We start from the raw sequence: 23271 nt of genomic DNA, 5'->3' as shown, positions 1-23271 counted from the left end.
CTTGTTAACTAATTTTAAGATACATTTTTCAGCTGAATTCTGCAAGCAGGTGCAAGGGCCATTAGTATCTTAGTGAAAATACAAAGAACATTTCACTGAGTAATTTAACTGCAACTGGTGAAGTTAGCACAGATTTGTGCTGTAGTAACTGACAGCTGAGGCTGGTGCAAAACATCTGGTTCTCCTGAACACTGAAAGCACAGATAATGCATAAGGGCTCTGAAACTGAGCTGTTTTCTGAAATTGCAAGTTTCAGTTTGGATTTTCTGATGGTCAAGAGAAGAACCAGTTATGTTTCCTATTTTGCTCTGGATTTCTTGTGTGACCTTCCTGTGTGACTTAACCTCATTTCATAGCAACACAGACAATTACAGCTCTTCTGCCTGGGACAGGACTGGTAGGAGGCTAAATAAAGACACTGAGCTGTCCGAAAGCAGACAGAAATTTCAGGGACTTGGATCTGATTAAAAATAATAATTATTATTTTAAAATATGTGTGTAGCTCTATTCCTAGAATACACCTTCAAATACAATCTGACAGAAGTCCAGTGTCCCCCTTCCTCTTGCCTGCAACAGAATCGCACCAGATTTCAAATGCAAACTTGTTTGCAACTTACAAAACCGGTCTGTTGAATCCCTAGCTCTCTTCAGAGGACGTCAGTCATTTTCACCAGAAAGCAGTCTGGTTTACTGGGTGGTTTGTGGCTCAGGATTGCTTGGGGGGGCAGTTGACTTATAAATGGCTAGGAAATGAGTTGGTGCTGGGGAAAGGTGGAGACTGCCTTGCACATCTCAGGCAGCAGCAGAGTCGCCCTGTTTCCCTTGAGCTCCAGCCATGAATGGGGATGCCAGAAGCTGAGCATCCACGTTGTCCCAGGCAGCACTGCTGGTGCTGCAAGAAGACTGTTGGATGAGGTGTGCAATTCCATCAGTGCCAAGCAAAGCACCAAAGAAAGGCACATTTTTGAAGTGTAGTAGAAATAACACTTTGTCTTCTTGGAGATGAACATCCAGAAGATGCTGCCTCTGCCTTGCATGGACACCTGCAGTGATCCAGGCGGAGGGATTGCTCTGTGGAAGATGCTGGTGTCTATCAAGCACTCATTTCTCCAGCACGGCTGTCCTGCCATGGGGCAGACTGGCGTCACTAATGCTTTAAGGGCTAATTAACTGCACTGATGACAGTAACATTATTGCTGTGATTGTCCATTTGCATGAAGTGAAGCAAGAAAGCAAGGAAAAGACACTGTTATAAAACTAAACATAGCTTATATATGCTGGATTGGTCAATAGTAGGAGACAATTTCTGCTACAGTCCCTGTTCTATTAAAGTGAACTTGAAAGCTCTCATGATCCCCCAGAGGAGACCCTGGCAGAACAGCATGGGGCAGCCAGGGTGGTTTCGTTTATATTCACATTTGTGTTTCAGGAGCCTGTCCTCCACAGTCAGTTTGTAAGCCAAGGCAATTTAACCTGGGAACCAGTGTTTTCTGTTGCCCTTGTTCAAAATCTGAAGAAAACCAAACAGAAACCCAGCCTGTTGTCTTCTTGGTCACCCATGGCTATTTGTGGGATTCCTCTGTTGTTTCTCAGGTCTAGTGAATGGACAAGAAGGAGGTCTGGAATCAGTCCTGTTTTCAGATGTACCCTGAACACATCACTTCCCTGAGACCAGTGCTCGACTCTAAGCCTTCATAAACCCTTTTTTGCTGTGATACTATCTTTCACAGAGTTACGAACTTCTTAGTGGAAGGATATGCCACATGAAACTCCCTCAGTATGATTTTTGTCCAAGTAATGGACAAAAGATCTAGTTTTGTTATGAGGCAATTGGACTTAACTATGGACTAATTTATGTTTAACAATTGACTGTATTTTTCACTGTTACTTTTTCAGGTCGGCTGCTCTTGGCTCTTAATTACACTAGCTAAGGCCTTGCAAATCATTCCCTTTCCATGTGTCTCAGGGAAAGATTATTTTCTAAAAACAGACATTCAAAGAAAATAGGGAACAGAGGCAGAAGACATTTGAGTCCAAACATGATTAAGTACTCTCTAATAAAAAACTCATTTGGGCATGACATAAACTAAAAAGCAATAAAATGAGCAGCGGGCAGGATGAACATCTGTTCTATGTTTTGATCATCTTAGGTGTACAATGCAATATTTTTAATGGTGAGGTCTTGCTAGAAGGACCAGCCCCTGAAATGACTGCTGCCCAATGACTAGAGCATCCCTTCCCATTCCCATGAAGGGTGCCTCCTTGCAGCTCTGCAATGCCAAATCGATGGCACTCCAGCTCCTTGCCCTCCCGGGTGTTTCTTTAAAGCCAATTTCTGAATTAATCCATGAGGCCATGTGGGCTGAAATAAGCCTGAATGTCTGGCTGGAAACTCAGTTCTTGTAGTTGGGGAGAAAACAGTTTGTGATCTGAAAATTTCCACCGACATTTTTCCTTATCCCTCCCTCCTGCTGCCTCAGCTGAAGTGGTAACAGGGCCAGAGAGCTCTGAAAGCCAAGCAGGGAGGTTTCTAATAAAAAAAGCAAACAAGTATGAGGTTCCTTGATCTTTTTCCCAATTGCTGTGGATAGTCAGAAACATAAACTCTCTCAGCACTGTTTAATTTTCTCTTACGTTCTACGGGATTCTGTGGCTGCCTAGAACTACTTTGCCTCTAATCAATTCATAGTGTTTTTTATGGCCTAGGCCAAAAAACTGTCATGCAACTGGGATGCCCTCTGAGCAATGGTGAAATGAGCATTGAATAACGCATAGAAAGATCTTTTTTGGAAGGTGTTGTTTTCTTTGACCACCTTTCTATTTTCATACTGTTGTTACAGAATAAGACATCTATGGACCAAACCCTTTTCAAAATGTACAGAAGATCTACCCTTTCCTTATGGTTCAAGCAGAAGGTGAAATCAATGCTTAATATCAAGGAGAGGACCTGCAGGATATACTGCAAGTTGTATTTAGGGACAAAGCAAACAAGCACTAACAGTAAAGAGGAGGCTGAAAATATCGTTATTTTCAACTAAACACCTTGTTCAAACATATTTGCTCTCTCACATATCTATTTATTTACTTTTTAGATCCTGAAAATGTATCTGTATCTCAATCCAAAAATTTTAAACCACTATTTGAAACAGCTTAAACTGTAACTCAAACCTTCTCTTGTAGAATTACAATAGATGACTGTTCTGATATTTGGTTATTTACATAATGGAAAATTAACTATCTCAACTACAACTTACTGTTTTTTAAAGGAAGACTCATTGCTCAGACTACTTAGAGTCTGAGAGATGCTGTGTATTCTTAGCAGAACAGACTGAAAAATTAATGTGACATTTTTCATTAGATTCTTATTTCAAAAAGGACATGGGAAAATTTCTCATTGAGGAGACAGTCTGGAGGAGAAGAAATACAAAGCAAAATTTTGTTTTCTGGTATTCAATTTTTCTCTGAAAAGCAAATGTTTCTTTTCAAAAAATGAAAAAAAAAAATTTTAGGGGATTTTTTGTTATCTTTAATGGAGAATTTTGACCATTTTCTGACAGGTTCTTCTCATCTTTTATAGTTGCAAAGAATTGGTATGTTACCAAAGCAGACACATTAAGACAAAAGCACAGAAGGTGGCGATGCACAGTAAGCTCTTAATTCACCCAAAAATATGGCAACTCCTGTTACAGGAGGCCTGGGGTAGGGGCAGGCATGGGACTGCTGCTGTTTAGAGCTGACTTGGGCTAAGGAGAAGCAGCAGACAATTCAGAGAAGTTGTGAACCTGATTAGTTTTCTCAGTAGCAGGTTGTTTTACATCTGCAGGGTCTGTAAACTTGCATGAAATTACACAGCAGTTTCCCAAACTACTCTGTGAAATCATTTCTCCTTCTACTTTTATCTGGAGCCACTGCACAGTGGACACAGCCTTCTTATACGTCAACCAGGTTAAGAGATTCAAGCAGCAGCTCTGCCTCAGCAATATGAAAAAACACATGTTCTTCACAATCAGGTGAGCCACCTTTGGACTCCTCCTCACTCTCCTCTTCCCCCTCCAGCAATGCCAGTGTGAATCCAAAACCCAGCCTCAAACCCTTGGCAGAGTGGTGGCTCCTTTCTGTAACGCCTCCCTTGGGGCTCAGGCCTTTCAACTTTCACCTTTTCTTCAAACCCAGATATTCAATGTGGCTACTCTAAGTATGCCCTTCCCTCCCTGTCCCCCACGCCACTGCCAGCTAGACCTGGTCCCTCCTCTAGGGCTGCTGGCAGCACTGCCACACTCGGTTACAATAACCCCATGCTGGTGAAGTCACTGATTTCAAATTTCTGTAGCAATATCCTGCCTTATCAAGTCATATACTGACATTAATAATATTTCTACAGTGTTCTACTGCTGTCTGAGCCCCCGGGTCTGGCCTGGTGGCTGTAGCAAGGGGGGGTTGTTTGGAAAAGCCAGGATCTCAGCTGATATAAAACCACCTTTGGCCAGCCCTGATTTGCACTGGTTACCAGTGCATGGCAAAAAGCAGGTTTTATTCAAGGTTGATGAAAAGGAGGACAGGTTGCATCTATATGATATTGCAATAGCAAGGGCTAGCACCCAGCACAGCCTCATTGCAGGGAGGCATGCGATGAGGGACCAGGTGCCAGGTTTCCTCAAGCGCAGGCTCAGGCCTGAACAAAGCATGCAGTACAGACCTAACCGGTGGCCTGAGGTCTTGCAGGGTCCGACAGTCACAGAAGTTGGGGTGGGAAACCCCTGACATGTGAATGCACATGTTACCATGAGCGAAAGTACTGAAGAAGAGGGGAAAGGAAAGACGCACTTAGCAATGATCTCTCACACCCTCCTGAATACTGTGTGTCACAGGCAGGGCTAGATGGGACTGGAATGAGGCATGCCTGGTCACGATGCTTTGAACCTCATCACCTGAGAAAACCAGGTGCCAGGTTTTAGTGTTAGTAACTGAGTGCTCCCAGGAGTAGTACAAAGGGAAACCCTTGGGAGAATGTCAATGCAAGGAAATGCTTCCAACGCAACAAAAAATGTTGGATGGCTTTGCCTCGCATTGCCAAGGAGCTGAGTCCACAGAAAGGACTCTTTTATGAATTGCTCAGTATAGTATCAAGCTCCGCTCCTCCACCGCTCTAGATAACTGCAGACCAAGACAACGCTTTAACAAATGGCTACAATCTCTCTGCACCGCAAAAGTGATAACTTGCAGGCTTTCCATGACCTCATATGAAGCTGAGTTGGCTAATGTGCATTAGGCTGGCTCTGGGGAGTTGACAAGCACGGCTGACACAGTTATAATTCAGCCTGCCAAAAGGAATGAAGAATAGTGAAGATTTAAAACTTTAATTAAAAATCTTGAAGCAAGTGAAATGCTGGAGAGAGTGGTAACTCCTTTGCAGGGTTGTCAGTTTGGGATTTCTTTTGCTGGGGAACAAACAGGAAGGAGGGTGGAGATAGGTTCAGATTTATCTACAAATGCGTACCATATATTTTAAGATATTGAGGAATGGTTTTTATTAACTGCTCCCATGAAGGGAAAGATAGTGAAGGAATCCAAAGGCGCTACCATTACACAATTGTCTGATCTATGATGTTGACTCTGTTGCACAACCCAGCATAAAACTGAAATAAACACAACCAACTTGAAATACAAAAGTCTTGTGGTTGTTCTTTTCTGATATAAACTACTTTTGTCTGGGCAAAAGACAAGAACAAAGAGAAAACTGGCCTTTTTCTCAGATGAATGTGCTTGCATGTCATCTATCCCATTAAAATTATATTAATGTATGGTGACATGAGTATTTTGGGAAGTAGCAACAAAAAATTCCTGGAAAACCCAAAGGGACAGCTTGAATGTCCATCTTGAGGAACAGAATATTCCAAAATAAAGCTGCCTTATGTGTTTATTACGCCTTTAAAAAGCAACCTATATAGCTCTCTGAACCACGTAGCAGTATTACTAGTGAGCCCTCCCTCCCCTCCTACAAAAGATGAAGCAATCGTGGTTAGATGCCAACAGCAAGGAAGGTGTCAGTAGTTTAGATACATATCTATCTGAAGGTCCATGTTTTATTTTGCTAGGCTAAATAGTTAATTTTGATCCATGATACTGTGTTTGTGTTGGGGAAGGCTTTTACTGCAGTTGCAGAACAGACAGTGATGGTTAACAAAGATGAATAGGGTTTAAAAGCAATGCTTAGCTTTTGAAGGTTCACACAGAGAGCGAAAAGCACCCTTTTGCTTCAGCCCTTGCCTGGCACTAATGCTGGTGTAGGCAGTAAGTGCAGACCGTCACCTTCAAAGGAACACTCTTCTGCCCGGCCACAGCCAACAGCGCTGCGGAGCGCAGCAAGGACCAGCCTCAGCTAGAAGCTGTTTGCTTCTTCTTATCTCTGCCGTGCATCGCATGCACTGTTATTGTTCATAAACCTGGAATTAACCTATTTAAACATTCTTCTGAATGTTCTTTCTTTGCTCCCCTCATAATTTCCCTAACCAAGAGTCTTTTGCAAGTAATAATGAACAAAAGAAACCCTTCAAGTGTTGGTTTGAACTAGAAGTCTAGTGGCACTACTCTGGCAAACAAAGGGGTTTTGTCCTCCAAAATTAAACTTTTTGGTTGAGATAATGTTTTACATATTTCTCTGAGGCACTTCACATGTTTAACATCTATTTATTAACTTACACTCGCGTTTTCCTGGGAAGTCCTCAAGTACCTTGCATTCCCCTATAGACGAAGTCACTGAGTTTCAAAGAGATGAAGACTCAAATTTTGAAAAGGATGAAAAATTTTGCACACTTTGTTCTTTCACCACCTTGCTAAAGGGAAGCCCAAGCACCAGTCTCCGTACATTAAATCTGTATTAACTGCAAATGCCAGGTCCTGCTGGAAGTCAGCTCCCAGTGGTGAATAGACTTGTAACAGGGAATCAGTCTATTGGAATTGTGTTTTCAAGGGAAAATGTCATAATGAAAGTGTGTGGCCAGCAAATTTTGAGCATGGCAAAGGCAAAAGGAAGGTTATCCTAGCACATTTTAGGCTTCTTGTGATGTTCCAGACCACTCCAGCCTTATTCCTAAATAATGATCTAACAAGAATGACCGGTCATCACAGCCCTGCTCTGATCGTTCCCATTACTCTGTCAGATGATAAAATAGCACAAGGAGTTCTTTGTTTACAAAGCACTACTGCTGAGGCAATTAGTTTTTGCTGAGGCAAAATAAGTGTCCCAGTATCGCTGTTGTACACATTTCCTGTAGTTTTAGAGCAGATATCTCTGAAAACATCTTCTGTCCTTCTGCATACTGAATGAATACTGCACTCAAGCCTTCCTTCACGCTACAAGTCCCTATATGCCTTTGTAAATAAGGTGTGATTTTATGACCAATGAGCATCTTGGTGCTGTCCTGATCGGGAATGTTTTGTATAACACGTGCGACGATGGCCAGGCAGTTCACCCGTATGCTCTTCCATGCTGGCTAAAGGAGCTGCATGTGCAATAGCTTGAATCCCTTGATAAATTCACAATGTCAAGAGACATCAAAGTTGTTCAGCCCTTCTCATCAGCAAGTTCTATTTGGTTTCTTGAGCAAGGCTAGAGGACTGCTGAGATAAATCGATACAGTGACATATTCATCAGCTGCTCTCAGGAACTTCCACATATTTTACAGGAGGAATTCGTGTAAGGTATGATCTTATCTATGAGAATTTGTAAAGCCTTAAGAGATGACATATTATATATTTTTAAAAGCTCCCTGATTTTGTATGAACACTTGAGATATGGTAATCTGTGAATTTATTGATTTGTAGCTCAGCATAAAGCTGTCTGGTTTTTGGACAGCCCTTTTGATTTACCATCCTGTGGTGAAATCGCTGCAGGAATCTGGAGAAGGTCCAATTCTATTTGTTTAAAGTCCTGATCATGTGGCTTTGGCATTCCTAACATATCCAGCAATCATTTGCTTTTAATTACCATTCATTTCAACCACATAAGTAATGAATGTGGCTACCACATCGAACTTACAGGCTGTGTAAACTCTTGAGCTGGGTGGAACTTTCTTCTATATAGAGGCTTAACTATAAATTTAACTCAAAATGTGAATCCTCTTAACTTATTTTAGGCAGGCCTTTATAAGTTTAAAATAAAAATAAATAAAAAGGAAATGAAAAAAGCCTTAAATGAAAGATTCCACACAATACACCTGATTCACTTCAGGAGCAATTTCCTGGCCTCCCCAACCTCTTGGTATGACTGTAGAAACCTTAAAAAAACAAGTTGATTTAACGTTTCTATTTATTCATGGTGTCCAGTTTCCAGAGGAGTCTGTGACTTGTAGTTTTAAACTCAATTTAGCATTTAAACTCATTTTCGGCTGGATCCCAGTGGAGCAACAATTAGAAAAGGAAAAGAGTTCAAAGAGGAAGGGTTATAACCTTTCAGCGGTATGTTTGCCCGGACTTTAAAAAAAAAAAAAAAAAAAGCATCTCTGTTACTATTCTTCCTACATTTGGCAAACACTAGGTCAGACAGCCAGGTTGCGAACCTGTTGGTATAGAGAACTTCACGGTTAGGTACAAACCCACACCCAGAAGTCTTTCATGGCAGCTGAGGCAAAGGCTCATTTTTAGGGGTACAGTTTTTCATATCACGCTGAAAGCCCAGTACCAGCTGGCCCAACTTCTCTTGAGAAAAAAGAAATCTCACATCAAATCTGAGCAAGAGGAACCTACCAAAAAACATAAAGAGAAGCTGTGCTGTTGCTGCACTCTTTAAACTTGTGATAAACCTACACATCTTTTGCCATTGAAGGCTTCAGCTGAGACCGGTGTCCCAGCAATCCACATGCTGTATACATACATTGTGGGAGCCAAGCAGGCCTTGCAGGCAACGGTTGGAGGAGCAACAGAGGTACTGTAACTCTCCAGAAGTCATAACTGGCCAAACTGGGAGACGTACAGTGGCCTGCAAGTCAGGACCTGGGGCCCCCATTTATTAAACTACAGTGGTTTCATCAGGGAGAGCTGGAATCTGTACATATTTTGGTGTACTCAGAGCTAACCTGTGCTTTCTACAGTAACAGCACTTTCTGTAGCCAACAGTACTCTTACGAATGGGCTTCCAGTGTCATAAATTCAGCCTCGAGATTCAGACTCTGCCAAGACCTGGCTATGAAAAATCCTATTTGGAAGCACTGTACTTCATGAATACCAATGGATAACTAGTTGGCTTGTTTGCTTTGCATCTCCCCCAGTTCTTGTAAATATATGATATGGAAGCCTCCCCTGGGAGCCACGTGGCAGACCCTTCCCAATCATCGGAGCACGTGGGTACCCCCCGGCAGGATCTGCCTGTCCGGACACGTGGAACTGTGGGATAACGGTGTGCAGGGTGACCCAGGCAGCCAGGCTGATGCGGCTCTTATCTTCCACATAGAGATATCACCCACTCAGGTCAGAATTGATTGGATCATGCCTGAGATAATGGACTTTGTGAACCTAAATGTGAGTTTTCAGTGCTTCACATTTTATTTAGCTAACGCAGCTCAAGAAAGAGACCTTTTATGCAAGATTTGATCCATTCAATTTGAGCATTATATTTTAGAGACATTATAGTTTAGAGGGTAAAAGTGATACGACAGTAGCAGAAAAGACCAGCAGGAAAATTGTTACCAGTATGTCCTAAAATTACAGCAGATCTGGACAAAAGAATCTTATTTTTATAAAGCTGATTGACAGTACACTTGATCATTCTGATGGTAATGAAATTACTACAAGGTGGAAGTGTAAGCACTTACTATGTTATCTATCAGCTCATAATAAGACAGCTAGACTTGACCAGAAAAAATAATCAGCTAGGGTGAATTAAATTAAGATTTTTGTCTCTGTTTCATAGGGTCAGAAAAAGATCTACCATATTTTCTGGAACAGATACAACAAATAGCTCATGTCAGATAATTTGTACCTCAGATATCTGCAAGGAAGATTTAGGAAAGAACCCTCACTCCCAAATAAGCAAAGAGAAAGTCAATGTGCTTGTTTGAATTAATTAAAGAAAAGGAAAATTTGGAGGAGGAATATGCTGTTGTTCGTCTGCAGCTGCTGAAACTCCATTTTTGGAAGACATGTTTAAAAAGAAAATACAAATTTGTCCCTGGTCACTTGAAAAGAGCATAAGAATGACAGAAATGACAGCATATTTCATACAGAGAGACAGTTGACTGTGGATTATAATTATCCCTGGGCCAGGCTGTTAAAACGAAGGAAGACAGATCACGTAAAGTCCTGAACCACTGAACTTTGATGTTCACAGGAGACAGATGCGACCCAGGGCGGACGGTTTTGAACGGAAGAGAAAGCCAAGGCTTTCTCATCAAATGTCTCCTTTCCCCTGTTGTTGTTTCCTGCTATTACTGATAAGCTGTAGCTGGTTTTTGAATTGGTTACAATGAGATGATCAAAAATGGTGATAACCTGATAGCTGGAAGTGATGCTGCGGCAGTGCCCAGCTGGAGAACAGTGGCAGCAGCAGCAGCCGGCAATGTGGTTCCAACCACCTCCTGCCTTTGAAACGTCACTGGGAAAGATCTATAGACAGCCCTCCTGCTACAGGCCATCAGTGTCTACTCTTCCTGTCCGACTTTTATTTAACTTACTCAGGTTGATCAGTTCCCAGTGAAACTGAGAGCACTTTGAGACCCCTTTGAAAAATGAATTATCAAATGGAATTAGAGCCCCATTCAAAATTCACCTGTTTTTAATTTCATTAATATGTGTGCCTGTGTCTGGATCCATTACCTGCACAGCCCATCAGGTTTTTTTTCCCCTTCATGCTGCCCCTTTCATGTGCCTACCTTCCAATTTCCTCTTTTTCTCTTCAGGTTATGGATCACCCAACTTCCATAGGCCAATACAATTTGATTTCCTCTCTCTCTGGCACTCCCGCAGCTACACAAGCATCTACTGATACCTGTTTCTCTAGTCCTTTTTCAGTCCTGTATCAAACTTCCTCTCTTCTCGGCTGCTAGCCTATGGCCGTGAGCCAACCACCTCCACCTCTGCATAAAAGTCTTTGATTCCATCTTCAGAGTGGCCTTTATTGACCTTAGTTCAGACTACTTTTTGCACATTTGATGAAGTCTCATAAACCACAGAAGAGTTACTATTCTCATGAAATATGCTATGTGACCTTTTTTTAATTGGCTGCATCATCTGTAGGGGTGCAATCCACCTCTTATTTTAGAACCACATCTACATTTTAGGTTACATTAGTGCACTGACTCAGAAAAGCTGACGGCTTTGTCACTAGTATCTTAAAAAGGAGGCATATATACACACGCACGTACCTTGGCATTTTGAAGAGGAGGTTGGTAACTAGAGGGCCGATAGTACCTCCTCTGAGTAGCATCGGTATGAATGTCTCCGAGAAATAGCTCCTCCACAAGGTGGTCTAAATTGTGGTGCAGGTACTGCTTCTCCACACGGATCAGCTGGAGTTCGTGCATGGCAAAATTCAGAGCTTTGGTGCATTCACAGCCATTCTCTTCTCTCAGCAAATCGTAGCTCACATCCTGCTCCCAGGGACTATCTTCTTGTATAAATCCAGGACATGTATGGTTCACCAACTCACTTAATTTTTTGGCTATTGCTTCGTTGTGGCATATGATCTGTATGTTGCGTAGCTGATAATCAGCTTCAGTACCCCCTCGGATGATCCAGGATGCTTGGCGGAGACGTATTTTGCCACGTATAACTAATGTGTAGATAGGGTTTGTGCATCGATTGCCACCGTAATAAAACTGATAGGCCTTAAATGTATTATTGTGGTAGAACCTGTAAGATCTTGTGACGAACTCTGGGCCTGCTCTAACTTCGCAGCTGTGGGAAGACAGAAAGTGATGGAAACGAAATTTTAGCAAGGTGGCACATCACGTACACTACAGGTAACAAGACTGACCAAACCTGCATGGGTCCACAGAGACACTTGGGATGCTAATGTCCCCCTGGCATAAATGAGGCTAAGTAGGAACTTGGCATCTGTGGCCTGCCAATTAACCAACAATTTCCCCTGCTGTTATGCTGTTATTAATATACTGCTTCATGGTCATCATATCTAACTAAGGGCTTTATCTTTGTAGGTTTAAATACTTTGAGTCATGTTTCACTTTTCCTTTTTGCCTAGGGACCACCATGTGACTCAATTCTTCTATGAAAAAAGTAGGAGCATAGTAAACATCTATTCTTCTCTTTTGCATGGTAGATTTAGCAAAAGGACTGATAACATCAGAAAGTGAAATGCCAAACGTCCACAGAACAGTACAAAGAACTGGCTTCTATGGTGCTGTAAAAGCTTCTCAGTGGAGCATCCTCAGGGGATGTGCAGGATTGTGTCCTCAGCTTTTCCACTCAAACTTTCAACAGAGGTGGCAGTTAATGCAAACTTCTGACCATTAATGCAAAACTAACTTCTGTTTGGCTTGAATTTGGACCATGCAATATTCAGATATTGTGCTGTTTCTTTGTTTTTTTGTTTTTTTGTTTTTTTTTCCTGAAGGTGTAAGTGGCAGTTAAATTCCACTTCCTGTAGAAAGTCCTTTTGTGCCTTCAGACTTGTCCCCCTTGTCACACCCGCATTGCTTAACATAAGCACACTCCTTTCTGTTAAAATACCCCAGTCTTTCCTACTACAAGTCACTTCAAATAAGCATGTGAATATTGCCTGCTGAGACACAGAAAGCAAAATAGCTCTCTGAATTACAAGTCACCATGTATACATGTTAATAGAACTGGTGAAATACACCTTCTTAATTTCTTCTGCTAATAAAACCTGTGCTAGACACATGCTCTGAAAACAAGGACCCATTCAATGGATCTACTGCATGTAGTCAAAGATAGTACAATGTTATGTTTGAATAAGCATCCATTTTGGCAACTTGGGCTCCTTCCTATTCAAAGAGAGATTTAAAGATATTTCACAGCATGTTGTTTAAAATCCAGACTATAAATCAATTTGTCAAGACAGCTTTATAACACGCTATTCTATTGTACATAACGCCGCTCCTTCTCTTTTTATGCATAAACATATAGAAAGCATCTGGAATTTAGAGCACCACCATACTAAAGAAAATATTTCCCTGCTGCTTAAAGTGGGAATATTCATCCTTCCCCCCTTCTCTTCCACATATATCACTCAAGCAACTTGTTTTATCTTTCCTTACCCAGTAGAGACCCAGTGTCCCTCAATGTTGGGAGGCATCTGCACAGTGATCCGGGCTCCATTGTGAAGGTGTTTCAGCATATGATGACACTGTGACTCCTTGAAAGCCCTCCATGCACTCTTCTCCAAGGACCGAGGGTGAGACCTGCTGTCCGGGTGAAGAAGAGCAGAACCTTCTCCCAGCCCTGTCATAGAAAAGTGTAAATTATCATGAGACCCTGCTGAGAAGGGCTTCAACACGATAAAGGAGGTTGTGAACGTCTTGTGTTGAATGACACTTGTTCGCAATGTCGTGTGTCTAGGAAAGTAGTGTTTACATTTCTTTTCTTACCTGAAAAAAAAAAAGGGAAGCTCTTCCTCTCTTCCAGCCCACTAACAGTCCACTAAATTAATTTGCTTTATGAAATACACTGGGGAGAAGGGCTTGAACCAAAATGTTGCGTTCCCACACCCAGGAGATGGGGCTTTGAACCTGAATTTTATAGACACCTCTGTAATCTCCGGTCAGGACAATCAAAAACCTGGATCGTGGTTTTTGGAAAGTTGCATCCAGAACCGGACATAAACCCTGTGGTTTCAGCCCGCCTCTAATTTGAACGCTTCTATAATAAACTTGCAAATAAAGACTACTCTTTAAAGCCAAGGGAAAACAGATATTAAAAGCAAAGCCTCTGCACACAGGAAGCCTCTGTGATGACTGAGGTGGTCAATTAAAGGCAGATTCTGCTATTTTTATTTTAAAGGGGAAAAAGAATTTCAAAAGCTAATTTTATCTCCAGCACACAGTAATTTTGGTTTCTACTAATGTATACATACAAAACCCACCAGTGCTCTCTCTACACAATATTAATTGAACAAAATGAGTACGTAGCTTCAGAAGGAATGCGTCTTTACTCTTTTAGGCACTGCCTGCTTAGATATGTTGGAAAACATAGATCAAAAGAAAAACACACATCTAGAGGTTAAGAGGTGAAACACATGAACCTTATATAATGGGTTGGAAACCGTACTGCTTTGCCAGAAGGAAATTAAGAACAGTGGGCTAGAAAACGAATATGGGGTGGGGTGGAGGCACTGGTTGTGCGCCCGGGAAGTCGGGGTGGCCATCCTGGGAGAGGGGTATCTCGCTAACATGTGCTCCCAGGGGCAGGGTCTAGGATTCATCCTCATCATTTCTGGTGCCCTTTTGGCTGACCCAGCTCAGGAACGAGGCTTTTCAGGATCACCAGTGCATGGTGCAACCCTACACCTCACTGAGCCGCCTAATGCAGGATCCAACTCATTCTTCCCCAGGCCCCATCTAACGCTTAGGCATATCCTTGGGCAGCGCACAAAATCACTAAAGAAATTACAAGAAAAATTAGTATTATCTGTTTTTAGGTAGACACTGTTTCAAACCTTTGCCATTTCCTATTGCAAAAAGAAAACAGTGTCAGTGATTCATTATGTTGGCTAGATCTTAGATCTTCCAGAAGAAACTTGGATAACACCTGGGAAAATAGCATTGCTAAAAATATAAATACATGCCAACCATTTAAAAATAGCAATTCCTAAGCTAAACAAAAGGAAGCACTTATCCAGTAGGCAGGGTAAAGAATGATCAGAAAGAATACAATAAATACTTGAACATAAACTGTGCTCACCACTGAATGATCTCAGGATTTAATGAGATTAATGAATACAACCTCACAAAGTCTTTACTGGAAAATCTGGTAGCTTTGTGGAAGGTTACAAATAATTCTTCCATCTGAATGAGAATTTATGGCTTTACTTTCTAAAGGGTAATAAATACTAGGGTGCTTTGATATTTGAGCACGTCGTCTGAGATGCCCTTAAAGGAGCCTGATTTCCAGAGAGTCAATACTTCTCCCTTTCTGGAAGTCAAGGATTCTCAGGTATTTCTACATCGGCAAGCAGAGTCACTCACGTTAGCGCCAAACGACTCCCGTTCTGCAGCCAGAAACGGTACGGCTGCTTTAGAAATGGTATGGCCACAGCAGGGTGACTCTCCGCTTGAGCTGACTACATCTTTAGAGAGGCAGGATTTACTAGATAGGGTGAGTGCTTCATGGCACAGCCTCCTGGGCTGAAGCCAGCATCTCTGCACAGCAGCTCTGTGCTGTGCTTTGCCTGCAGCCCACCTCACCTGGAGCAGCACTTGACACTCTCAAAAACTTGGGCTTACTTGGTTTATCTGAAACCTTGTGGTTATGGGACAGATATCACAGGCCTTCACCCTGCCAGGAGAAAAAGTTCAGCCAGGTACAGGTAAGCTTACCAGTATATTTATTTTTGTTATTACAAATCACAGCTAGTGACTGAGAGCTTGCCTTCTAACACCCTTTTCCATCTCTAAGTCTCCACACACTCAAAAAGCCCACATTACTTCAGCACCTCATTTTGAAATGGAGCGAGCACTCCTGTCCATGGGCTCAGAGCATCTTTTGGGTCAGAAAGCAACACCTACTCCAAGGTACCCAGTAGAGGCTGTAGCCATCAGTACTAACTTTCAACAGAAACATAGCTGTCAGGATGTCTCCTGCAGACAAATTATCTCACACTGAAACAGCCTTTGAAAATTTACACTTCCACTTGACGTTGTTAAGTGTTTGAAATCCGCCATCAAGAGGAGGTTTTGAAATGGTTCAAGTGACTATTTCCAAGGCATATTTATTATTCCATTTGCTTTTAAGAAGTTGTATTTTGCCTAGCTTGTGTCATATGATTCATGAAGACAGACGCACTTAAAAATGAACGATTTATTCATTTAAACATTCTTAGGCATTTAATTTCTCCAAGCAAAAATCTTTCTGTGGGAGGATACCATCTTGTATGTGCACTTATCAAAGGAGAAAATGCAGTAACCACATTATACATTCCCAATTATTCCCTGGAGTAAATACTGAAAAGAAGGGGTTTTCAAAAGGAGTCAAACTATGTGGTATTACACAGTGTCTTTTCTTTGATATAGCTCAAAAGCAAGGGGGTCCCAGCTCTCCCTGGCACATGCATGTAGTTCTGTCTGCAACTTGCAAATGACAGACAGAAGGGGGATTTGCATTGATAGGTCTAGAGATCTGTACCTGCGGAGTGGGTACTTGTTCCGGATTCTGTCCATCCAGCTGTGAAAATGAGGGCAGGAACAAGCTTAGGTAATCATGACAGGCATGAGAATTTAACATAGGCTGCAGAGACAGGAGAAGGGATGTAGAAAACACACATGTGCTAGGCAACATCACATAAACAGGACGTGACTATCAGAATATGAATTACGGTATAAAATTAAAAGGCAGCGATGGGACCTTTACATATATTTGTGTTGCTGGGGCAAGGAAATAATTTAGCACAGGCTCCTTCCTTGACGAGTAATCATTTCAATGCTTTTATATTTCCTGACATATGCCTGTAGATATGACTACCGTACAAAGGTGCCATAACTTCCTCTAGTTCCTTCTTAAGATCAAACACAAGACCGGTGATACGCTTCCCACACAGGGCATTAAACCGGACACCCTCTTCCTGTGCTTCTCCTTGCAGCAGGTGCTCAGAGGCAGCGCAGTGTCCCCCTTCTCCACCCTTGGCAGTGCACAATGAGGTGTTCTGCAAAACCGAGGTCCTGCAGGGATGATGTCACTAATTTTAAAAGGTCCATTTGGCCACGTTAAATGGGGAATTGCTGGAAGGCTCAAGGTTAAAATGTGCTTTCATGAAACCGGGAAAAGAATTTCATAGCTCTTTAAAAGCCTGCTTTGGAGCCTCGATGCTATTGCAACATAGTTGGAGCCACTACTTTCATTCAAAAAGATCCAAGTCTGCTATTCTCTACAGCACAGACAGATGGTAGGCTTCAGTACCTCCACGACAAGCCATGTAAGTAAGTGTCTCAGACTCAGCTGAGAGTATCTCAGACTCTCTCTGACTGACTTTTAAATATTTGTGTGTTATTAAGGAATCCTACCCACTTGTTAAAAACAAATAAATAAATAAAATCTACCATGTTATGACTCAAAAGTTTTACAGACTTCAAACAAAACCAATCTTTGCATGAGGCTAATAGCAATAATTCTGTGAAACCTCTGGTTGGTTTTCACTTTAGCTACACGACAACCAGAGGTCATAAGATTGTATCACCCACCCCATGGCGGCTGTTTTGCCCAGGAGCAAGTCCAAAGGGAAAGGAAAATTCCAGAATCCACCAGAAATGCCAGCTACAAAACCTAAGCAAAACAAATGTGTAGATCACAGCTTTAGCATCAAACTAACCAAAAATAGATTAAGAGGTGCTACAGCTAGCTGGGGATCTCTGCCCAGGCCCTCACAGATCACACTTGAAAGGGGCAGATGCTATATCCACCTGAGTGGGAAAGTGGAGGTCTGCACAGCTGCCACCCCAGCAAAACGTGGATAGGAGCACACACTGCACCAGACAGAGGACTTCTGGCTCTCAGGTTCACCTATAAACCTGTATCTGATGTGGGAACAACGATTCAAGATAAAAGTAATTGTTAAGGGGAGATAGGTTACTTTCAAGTTCTTCAAAGATTTCTGCGCATAGCTGCGAGTAAAATACAAATCTTAAAAGGGCAATCTGTTGGCAGCCTGTTACCCAAACGTGTTTCAAAAATGGCTATGACGAAGCTCTCCACCAACATTTCTGCAAAAAAACTGTGAGCTTCTAGAGCAAATGTTTTGGTTTTCTGAAAAACAGTATGCAAATAATGTACAATTGCAAAACAGATAATAAGTAGAGTTGAGCTTGAACACAAATTCTTACAATTTAAACCGTGCCTAAACACCCCGGCCAAATTCTGTTCTCAGCTATGCCAGCCTGCAAAAGAATAGCTCAAATAATATTAAATCTTAAACTGTTTAGATTTAATCAGTTTAATGAACACCTCTCCCAGAATCTAAACCATAGCTTCAGACATGTCCAAGTGTAGCGCTTCAAACCAAACTCAAAGCTACTAGGCATTCAGCAGGTTCACCCTTTGCTAAATGGGAGAATACCTAAATAGAATTCAAAACTGGATTTAGATTGGGATTTCTCAGCAGGAACCACTTCATTTTTTCTGTCATTTATAGCAATGCAAATCCAGAAGAGCACTGTTTTATTACGAATTAAAACAACCTGGAGTGATAGTACGAGTTCAAAATGTGGGATGGTTTCATCTCTGATAGAAATGTTTTAACGTTTGTGCTTTATTTTTGCAGCAAACTCTTTTCAAGTTAGAACTTGTCTGAAACTCAAAAAACCTTACAACAGATAAAGAATAATTGGCTGCATTAAGTTTATAGCTCTCCTTATCTGGGCAGTTGCCCTGCACAATTAAATAAAGAGACATTTGGATTACACTCTTTCTTGATGTGGGATAGTGTTAGATAACGCCCATGACAGGCTTTTAGCTACAGTGCAAACTTACGTAATTGCCATGGAGAATATAATGTCCTGTTACTAAGCCGCGCTCTGTGTTTACCAATGTTTTCCCTGCGCTTGAAACTTCAAAGACTCGTCGCAGGATTGGGACCTAAATTAGCTACTACAAACAAAAGGGTCGGGAAAGGAAAGCTGGGTTTTATGGCCATGGAAGCAGACAGGACAATGATTTCCTTTCACATGTATCTGTTGCCTTCCTTGTGCATACAGAGTTTCCAAGGTATAGCTTTCAAAGAGATGCGAAATGAATGTTTCAGAGTGTGAAAGATCCTGAAGAGTGAACCAAAGTATGTTTAGATGGGACAGCTAAAAAGAAAGTCCTCCAAGCCTGACTGGCCCAGCACTGAGGTCCTCTGTCATGCTACAGCTCGGTCCTTACTCAATGCCCCATCTTGGAAGAGGTCAGAGAACCAAGCGCCAAGCAGTTACACAGCCAACAGCCTCTCCTAAACTGAAGTTCGGCTCTTCATTGGGATGACTGCTGCTAGGTTTCACCCATGCAAGGTGAAACGCCACTGCCCGGAGCATGGGCTTCTTTATGAAGCCCCGAAGGTTTAAAGCTCACCTCCCTGCAGGGTAGCAGGAAATCTGCTGCTGGCATGAGTGGGTGCAGCACTGGGCCATAAGTTCAATATCAACGGTAGTTTGGTCTTGCCCTCCTTGAAGGAAATATCTGTTCTTTGTAAGAGACATCTGCCATGCAGCTGGCAGACCTCTGCCCTGGCCTCCACCCACACCTTGGCACCAGGATTTATTCAGGTGGAACTGCCTCCAATGCCTATGGGACTTGTGACTGAGTAAAGACAATGCTAAACAAACTCGCTACATATAATCCTACCCTCTATCGGCCCTGATCAAAGCGTCGCATCAGTAATAAAATACTAGCCTTGCCTTGGATAGCTGAGGGTATTTACCTTCAGCATGGTTGAGGCTACTTTTGGGCTTCATCACCTGGCAGCCCACCTCCTACGGACACCCTACAGAGCGCAAAAATGGCCCTTCCTGTACAAGACACCTACATTGTACCCGTTAGCTGACAGTCAAGCTACAGAGATGAGTGAAATCGAATTTACGCTGACAAAATTGTGAATAAAGTTGAGCCCATCTTCTGACTCTCCCTGCCAACTCTACAAGTCTTATGCTAAACAGTGTGTCTTCTCCTCTTTCCCTCTTTGCTGTCTTGAGATTTCCAAATGCAGTATTTTACTGAGGGAACAGATCATATACGCCTCTAGCATGGAGCGCAGTATTTGTCCATTTTATGGATATGGGTATTTATATCTTCTGATACATTTACTTATTATTTTCCTGAGCAAGTTTTGAAATAAACCACTTCTATGTAACTGATTTAATCAATATTGCCAGAGAACATTTGAAAGCATAAGCAGTTTTGCTCTGAAAAGCCTAGCAGTCCTGTGTTCATCTTTATTAGTAGTATTTCCATGATGTTATCTACAAATCATTTCACTTAAAGTTTCTAATGCATTACTCTAACAGTGACATAATGAGAAATAGGCTGAAGTTTCTTCTTAGCATCTGTATTTGTGAAAAAAAGTTTACATTTACAAAATAAATTAGCCAAATTTGTTTTGAATCCACTTGAACGTAGCTTTTATTAATCAGGTTTTCTGGAGCTGAATGATCTTAGCATTTGACATCTGAAACTTCTGTGGCTTTTTGTCTAAGCAAAGAAAACAGTGATAACGGACAACTTCCAGCTGCAAACCTCTTTTTTTTTTTTTTTTGACATTGTACAGGTTTTATTTTGATTAATGAAGACAAGTTTTTCCAAATTTCAATTCAGTGATGTTAAAGTAGGCATTTCTTAATGTAATGAAAGCAGAAGCTTTAGCTTTACTGGACATTTAAACTCATGTTCTAAAGCTTTAAGCCCTAAAAATCCTCAACCACCCACCCACACTCACTCGCTTTTAACCCTTAAATTGCCATGTGCAATAGAAATGCAAAAGAAAATATCACCTGCTGTAAAGAGGCTTAACACTGCGATCCCCTGGGATCGCTAGTTATTACATATTACCAATTTGGGCTAGCCGAAGGATGTTCCCATTCACTCTAAGGCACAGGGCAAAAGCTCTAGGACAGGGTAAATACATTTAGACGGGCTACGTTTCAGTGCATTATATGCTACTGATGTCATTTTCAAGTTTGTAAGAGGGCAGTAGTTACACAATGCTTGAAGCTCAGCTCCAAACCGTGCACTGCTACATTACCGAGCTGTATATCTTTATATACAAGGCGCCGAGTTACATCTTTCTACAAGAACTTAGGTTTATGTTATTTGGTGAAATATAACTGCAGATGGAAGAAATAGATTATTTTCCTCCTTCATCGTCTTTTGGCAGCTGCTGTTTTGATCTGATCACTGGCCCTGATTTGTTTCCTGCTCCAGCTAGGGTTCAGCTCTGCTCTGTAATTCCAAGCAGATGAGCCGGGGAGTCCAACCCTGTAATTACACCTCCTCTCTTTACCCTCTAACTTCAAACCTCCCATTTAAACTGTTACATCTCAGATCACAGAGTTTTAAAGAACACCTCTGGCATTCCAGCAGGTCTGGCTCAACTAAAGACATTTCTATCCTCTCCGGATTTCATAGCTGAGCTGTGAGAAGGGTATAAAACCCCCTCCTAGGGAACAAGGTCTCTTGCTCTTTCTTTCTCAAGACAAAATACACAATCAGAAGCCCATGCTCTTTATTATTTATTGAATACCATCTGTGTGCTTAGCACTTGTACAAACACAGAGAGAGACAATCCCTGCTCCACAAAATCAACCCCAGGAACAGCTCTGAGATCTTTACCCCAGCTCACAGATCTCACACTGAATCCATGTAGGTCACTTGCATTGTAACAGTTAAAATAAATTCCTCTTTTTACGAGTAAGCTTGGGGTCCTAAGAAATTTAACTGAAGAAGGCTGGATGCTACAAAGTACTTCAGAATTAGGAACACTCGTCAAAACGATGCTGTAACCAAGTAGGTTGAATAACTCTTTCAGAACAATATTGTGCCCGGATTTTTCAAATCTGGCTGCCAAATGTTGGACATACCTACGCAGATCATTAAATAGCCTCCTCTTCAGAAGTTGCTCTTGAAGAACACTGGCTCTCTGGAAAGATGGTTTTTCTGTTCAAGTGCCTAAATATGGATTTACACACTGAACTTGTAAGTTTAAATTTAAATACACTGGCTTTTCTCACTAAAATTTTGTGTACTGTGCAGTTTCAGAGAAACATTAGGGCTAAGCTGAGAGAGTTCCAAGGCAGGACTGCACCTAATGACACCCAGAGTCTCGGTACTCTGCAGCAAAACATTTTTAGTTGGGTACAAGACCCGGTGCTGGCAAACTTGGCTGCCTACAACGTCCCAGCAAACACCTCCACGCCAAAAACCTCTTCTTCGCCTGCAGGTGAAACGTGGGTCCCACGGAACATCTCGGCCAAGATGCCGGGGGCTTGGTAGAGCCAGCCCTTTGCCCAGAGGCGAGTAAAGCATCCCTGTGTGAGGTGCCCGGACCAGCTGCTCCATCCAAGCAGTTACGGGCGTGCAACGCTACGACCGCCGATACGAACTTCGGAGCGGGACGCTTTCTGCATGACTTTACCCACACGGGCTGGCTGCCTCTCCACGCTGCGCCCACGCGGTTTGCGAAGGGGTCCGGCTAGCAAGAGGCTTCAGGCAGAGCGAACAAGGTCTCTGCCCGCTTCGGCATCCATACGGACCTTTCCTCTGCCAGACCCCCGGCCCAAGGAGCCCACGGCCACGACGGGCGACCCTCTCCCCCCACCAGCGTGGTTACGGGCCCCCCTCGCAACCCAGCCGGCTTTCGGGGCTCACCACGAGTAGTCACCCACCCACCCAGCGGGCGGGGACCCCCAGGCAGCCGGCCCCCCTCCGCCCCGGGCCCCGCACTCACCGTGCAGCAACAGGGCTGGGAACAGGTATCTCATGAGGCTGCCGTACGGGGCGGACATCTCCCCGCTTCGCTGCGCCCCTTCCCCGCGCCTTCGCTCCGGCCGCCACCTCCCGCCGCGCCGCCCGCGCCTCAGCGCCGCCGCGGGCAGCCCACGGCCCGGCGCTGGGGGGCAGGCGGCTGGCGGGGCCGGGGGCCGCCGGGCACCCTCCGGGGGCCGCCGCTGCCGCCGCTCCTCGGGGCTCCCGCTTCTCAGGGCTCCCGCCCCGGCAGGGCTCCGGCTCGGCCGCCGCTCGGTGCCCGAAGATGCCCGCTGCTGCTCCTCCTCCTCCTCCCCCCCCTCCGCCGCCGCGTCCCTCGCCGTCTCCGCGGAGCGCGGCGGTGGCTCCGCTTCATATTTCCCCTTCCAGCAGGAGGAGGAGGAGGGGTCGGGAGGTGGGGACTCCTCCCAAGGCGGGGAGGGGGGCGGCCCCGCCGCTGGGCTGGTGGCGGCGGTGGCGGGACAGCGCTCCCACGGCGCGGGAAGGGACCCGCCGGGCGCCTCCGAGGGGCGCGGGTGGCGGGGACAGGGATGGGAGCACCGGGCGGTGGCGGGGACGGGAGCACCGGGCAGGGGGGCGGCGGGCAGCCCGGGGGTTGTGAGATCGGGAGGCGGGGGGGTGGTGTGCCCGTGGGGGGCT

General features: G+C 43.5%; 1 protein-coding gene across 1 annotated transcript in view; it reads right to left on the bottom strand.

The window, feature by feature from the left end:
• APCDD1 (APC down-regulated 1) overlaps positions 1 to 23015 on the bottom strand; it is a 31717-nt gene extending 8702 nt beyond the window's left edge. Inside the window, exons 1-3 of the mRNA XM_075084685.1 lie at positions 22595 to 23015; positions 13230 to 13413; positions 11358 to 11889 (exon numbers count right to left, since the gene is read on the bottom strand). Of these exons, the coding sequence (XP_074940786.1) occupies positions 11358 to 11889; positions 13230 to 13413; positions 22595 to 22652 (774 nt within the window). The 5' untranslated portion in view covers positions 22653 to 23015. The remainder of the gene's footprint in view (positions 1 to 11357; positions 11890 to 13229; positions 13414 to 22594) is intronic.
• Between the last annotated feature and the right edge of the window lie 256 nt (positions 23016 to 23271).

This window comes from Phalacrocorax aristotelis, chromosome 2 (assembly GCF_949628215.1).
Source record: "Phalacrocorax aristotelis chromosome 2, bGulAri2.1, whole genome shotgun sequence".
NCBI classification, from domain to species: domain Eukaryota; kingdom Metazoa; phylum Chordata; class Aves; order Suliformes; family Phalacrocoracidae; genus Phalacrocorax; species Phalacrocorax aristotelis.
Note: the sequence above shows the minus strand (reverse complement) of the source record. Positions and strands in the feature narration are given on the sequence as shown.